The 4,980-nt window shown below is 30.7% G+C and overlaps 1 protein-coding gene across 2 annotated transcripts in view; it reads right to left on the bottom strand.

The window, feature by feature from the left end:
* LOC106461050 (YLP motif-containing protein 1-like) overlaps window positions 1-4,980 on the bottom strand; it is a 65,993-nt gene that overhangs the window by 45,023 nt on the left and 15,990 nt on the right. The window contains exons 6-8 of one of the 2 annotated variants that reach the window (XM_013920835.2): window positions 4,272-4,385; window positions 1,038-1,411; window positions 101-196 (exon numbers count right to left, since the gene is read on the bottom strand). In XM_013920835.2, coding sequence (XP_013776289.2) covers window positions 101-196; window positions 1,038-1,411; window positions 4,272-4,385 — 584 coding nt within the window. The remainder of the gene's footprint in view (window positions 1-100; window positions 197-1,037; window positions 1,412-4,271; window positions 4,386-4,980) is intronic. The other variant, XM_022387875.1, reaches the window with a different exon arrangement.

Genomic DNA, 4,980 nt, shown 5'->3' with positions numbered 1-4,980 from the left:
ACACACACACACACACACATATATATATATATATATATAAAGCATAGTTAGTACCAGTTTTCCAAATATTACAATTAAAGAAATTCTTTGGTATACATACCTTTCCAAATATTCACTTCTCTTAATATAAAATTCAGAGTCACTGCTAGGATAACCTTTTTCAAAACGTTCATCCACTCCAAATGGTAGAAGTCTTCTAAAAATTAAGGACGATATTAAGTTACTAGTGGTTAGGTTCATACAAAGACATAGTAATTCATCTACAAATTTTTTATAAGCGGGAATATCATGAAAAAGTACACAAAAATAAACAAATCTTACTGATTTTTATATACATACACATGAAACAAACTTCAAACAGATTTAAGGACAGCTTACTGAGCTATGGTCAAAACATCTTAAAATTCCCTAACCTTCTGAGAAAAGTACTAAAAGATCCTTTCCATTCTAACCAACTTGGAAGATCTATGAAATAACCTGAAATTCTTTAAAACACATACCAAAATAAATAATACATGAGCAATAAAAATGACTTCATCAGTATCCTATCTAATAGTTCTGTCTCAAATATGAAGTACGTTGACACAGAAACCACAAATGTTGCACTATTAACCAAGAAAAAGTTTTAAATCAGAACACACAAGTGAACCTAAGAATCTATAACTGACTATAATCTACAAAATGTTTTTTGTATAAGCAAAATAATCAACTCCATTTGTTTTAAAACCATCAAATCAAATAGATGTTACACCTATATACATTATTCAGCAGTTATATGAGAAGTAAACCCCATTCTTTGCTTTCACACAAACACTAATGATAAATGCTGAAGGATATGGTAACATTGTTCTTCACTAAACATTTTTCAAGTTCATTGTTATAGGTTTCCTACATTATTTTAAAATTATTTATTGTACATAACTTATTATCAAATACCTACCTTCATAAGATACAATATGAGATAAGACCTGAACTCATTTTTAATTAGAAATATCTTTTTGACAGGTTGAAGAAAATAGTGCGCAATAATATTTTACCTCATATCTTGATCTTCTTTATATCGGTCACCATTTTCTTCCCGCTTTCCTTCCAATACTCGGTCTTTTTCTTTGGAACGATCTCTCAGTTTGTCTCTAAAACGATCCGATTCTTTTGAGTGATGTCTTGGTCTATCTCTAGAATGTTCTCGCTCTCTATAACGATCTCGCTCTCTAGAACGTGACCGTTCCCTTGATCTAGGTCTATGACGATCTCTCGAGTGATCTCGAGAATATCTATGATAGTCTCTATAACGATCCCTTTCTCGAGAACGTGAGCGACTTCTTCTTCTTTCACGTGAGCGACTTCTTCGTTTTTCATTTCTTCTTGGGCTCAACTGTTTTTCAGGATCTCTCTCATCATCATCATCTTCCTAATAAAAATACATAAAATCAATATTGGAAGAGAAATATTTATTATAAACAACATGATATATTTATATACAGTACAAGATATCTCCCACACAAGTGACACTGAAGTTAAACATTGTGACTTACATAATATGAAAATAAGTTTTTCAAACCTTTCATTGATGTTTTACATGTACTTTTAAAATATCAAGCACATTCATTAAGTGAATATAATATTTCACAATGTTAACATTTAAACACTTAGAAATGTTCTTAATACTTGAAAGATTACGAAATGTTTAGAGTTTAACTTTCAATTTGAGATTTCGTATCCAACATTTTGATAATTTTGATGTTAATAATGTGCACCTCACATGATTAATAACCATTACAATTTTGGAACAACTTTGTTTACTAAGGTTACACAATAACTCCCTCAAGAAAGTTAAACAGTAACTAAGAAAGTACACATCATACAACATGTCATTTATATGTTCTACTGCAAAACAATGGAGAAGAAAAGAACGATGAATAACATACAAACAAATAAGAGAAGGTACTGCAAATAGTATTAGCGCATTTTGTGTGGGTAATGCTAGTTAAATACGTGTATTCTTTTTTGCTGACACATAATTATGAAATTATTGTTTAACTAAATGCACTCAAGCGAAGATCCTTTAGCACTGATTAAACACAAATAGTTGCAGAAATATAAATCAGCAATTTTTGTTTGTTTAAATTACAATAGTATTTTTACTGGGTCCTAAAGCTGTTAATGTTCAAAGGTTATGTTTTGCACATTACATACAATTCAAATTAAGCTAACTAATAAGTTGTATTAAAATGACAAGCTATTTATACAGTTTAACCTTATGTGCATTGGTGGGGCTCAAATTGCACACACTATGAACTTTAACACAATGTCTTTCAACATGGTATTACGTATTTGATGTCAAAGTTATTAACTATTCTTTTTACCTCACACTTCTGATCTAGCAACAGTCCACAGTAAAGTAAATACCAGTTACAATATACAGGAACAAGCTGAATGCTCATCATATGACACGAAACAATGATTAATTTTTCTTCTCAAAATTATATCTAAATAAATGTTTTATGAACATGTTTTCTAAAAATTAATTATAATCTAGTTACAATATATGTATGGAGAATGACCATCCTATTTCTAGTATTTCACAAAAACAACATTTTTTATGTATATTTGATCTTCTCCTTAAAGTATTGCTTGATTAGCATTTTGACTTCTGTATATTTTTAAGTTATGTTCAAATATTCTTCTTGATAAATCCTTATAGACTGAAACTTGCAAAAAAACTGATTCTCAAAGACATATTCTTACTTGGTCAACTGTATGATCCTGCAAATTATTAATTGTGATGGTAAAGACAGTGAATTTTATTATAAATTTTGGGGTCTTCTCTTTGGACTGTCTCCTAGTTTTGGCTTTGTTAGTCTGCTAAGCTGAAGAAGCACACTTTAATTTGGGCTTGTTCAAAATTAAAATGTGCTGCGGGTAAAACATGCAGGTTATTACAGAGTTGCAGCCAAGGGTTCCAATTGGACAAAATTTGATGTTGCTACAATTTGTCTCGTTGACAACAAAGCAAATGTTATGGGGAATTTCAGCCAATGATTATGATTTTTGTGTGCCAGCAATATGAAGCATAGGGCTTGAGTATATCTGAATCAAATTTATTACTCATTAGAAACTTTACCAACCTACCCTGAAATCTAATTATGTCCAACGTAGTGCACTGTCCATTTTACACACACATATATATATATATATAGCTGAAAGAATTTAAAAAGGCAAGATTGCTTGTTGCAGCAAAAACTGCGATCATTCTGTGCATGTTGTGTGTTGAATGCTACCACAACAGCCAAAATATCAGCAGGACAGATGGATAGACAATTGGCTTTTCATCTTTATAGAGTAGATACTAGAAAGAACTGTAGATATGCATTTTGAAGGTTCTAGAGGTTACATAAATGCAATAAGCAAACTGCACGATCAACAGAAGTATTTTCATTCTTCACATGAACCATGCACTCCAACCCATCAGAGTCTGAGTTGGACTAATGCCATCAGTTCACAGACAAATATGAAGTACATAAATGTTTATAACACGTTGTTTTTTTTTGTGTAGAACAGACTTTTACATTTTACTAAAAGCTTGCCATATTTCGAGTAGATACATGTAGAAAATTCAGAATTATAATAAACATTCCTTCTCCAATAGGAGGGTCAGACCAATGGACCAAGCCCATGCACATTCAGGTATGTGTTATATTATCATGCATAATTTGCTAACATAATATTGAATTCCTCCATTTATAAAAGATGCTCATACAGCTTTGAGTAAAGTACAATTATTGTAGTTATCAACACATTGGATGAATTTATCAAATTTACCAAGAAAAAGATAAAATGGTATCTGTAATATTACATATTTGGAGCTAACATCTAAAATTAGTGCAATATTTTGGTTTATTTAATTATACAGGGAAATTCTAACTAAATAGAAGGGATCAAAATTCAGGCCCAACATAACCCTAAATGAAACAATATTGACTATGTAACACTACTACTACTATATTTTACAAACTTTTCAATTTGTAATCAACCGTTTTGAGCTTATTACATAAAACAAAAATTCTTCCATGAATATCAAACTAATAATCTATCTATATAAGATTAAATGTCTGTGTGTGTGTGTGTCCGTAAGTGTCTCATAACTCCTACTACACTGCTGGTCGCACCAACTTCTAAACAGTACCAAACAAATTGTCTCAGCCCAGAGGTTTGCACAAATGTAAAATTTTTTCTTTGTCAAAAACACTTGAAATAGAAAAAGGCATTACCCCTCCACGTCTCAAATTTCTTCCTCTGCTCTTCATACGTTCTCTCATTTCAACACTTCGCCCAAAAGAATCCTTTTCTTCCAGCACTTTCCTGCCTGATTTGTCTTCATCATGCTAATAAGAAAAATCAGAAATTCCTTTAAATATTCTTATAATAATATGTAGGCAAACAACAATTTCTAAGCATAAGGAAAATTTTATTGAAGGTGGTAAAGAAAAGATTGAAGAAATATTGTCTAAATATGTTTAGACACTTATATGATATTGCAATGTTCAATGCAAAGAATGGCAAAAAGTTGAAAAAGACTTATCTTAGAAGGGGCACATATTCAACACAAAAGTCTAATCACTTAACCAGAAGAGCAAATATGAATAGGCTTTAAAAAACAGGTATTTTCTTTCAGCACAGGCTCCGTCCCTGGGACCAACCTCGTAATCATGTTGTGCTTGTTATAGTTTTCATACTATAATTTTTAAATTAGTAAACATATGTTAATGAAATTTGTCAGATTATCAGTAAACATTACAATGCTTTCATATGCAAAATAAATTTTTTTTTTAAGTCTTAAAGTTTGTAAAGCAATGTTTTTCTCATGCCTTTTTCTTCTTTTTGCATTTTGCCTATCCAACATATAAGGTAATTTTCATTTTAAGATTAAAAATGCTTTTGTGCATGAGAAAATTTTCAAATTTCACATGCAAAATTTAT

This window comes from Limulus polyphemus, unplaced genomic scaffold (genome assembly GCF_000517525.1).
Source record: "Limulus polyphemus unplaced genomic scaffold, Limulus_polyphemus-2.1.2 Scaffold887, whole genome shotgun sequence".
In the NCBI taxonomy this organism is placed as follows: domain Eukaryota; kingdom Metazoa; phylum Arthropoda; class Merostomata; order Xiphosura; family Limulidae; genus Limulus; species Limulus polyphemus.
The sequence above is the reverse complement of the archived record's forward strand: the minus strand, read 5'-3'. Positions and strand labels throughout refer to the sequence as shown.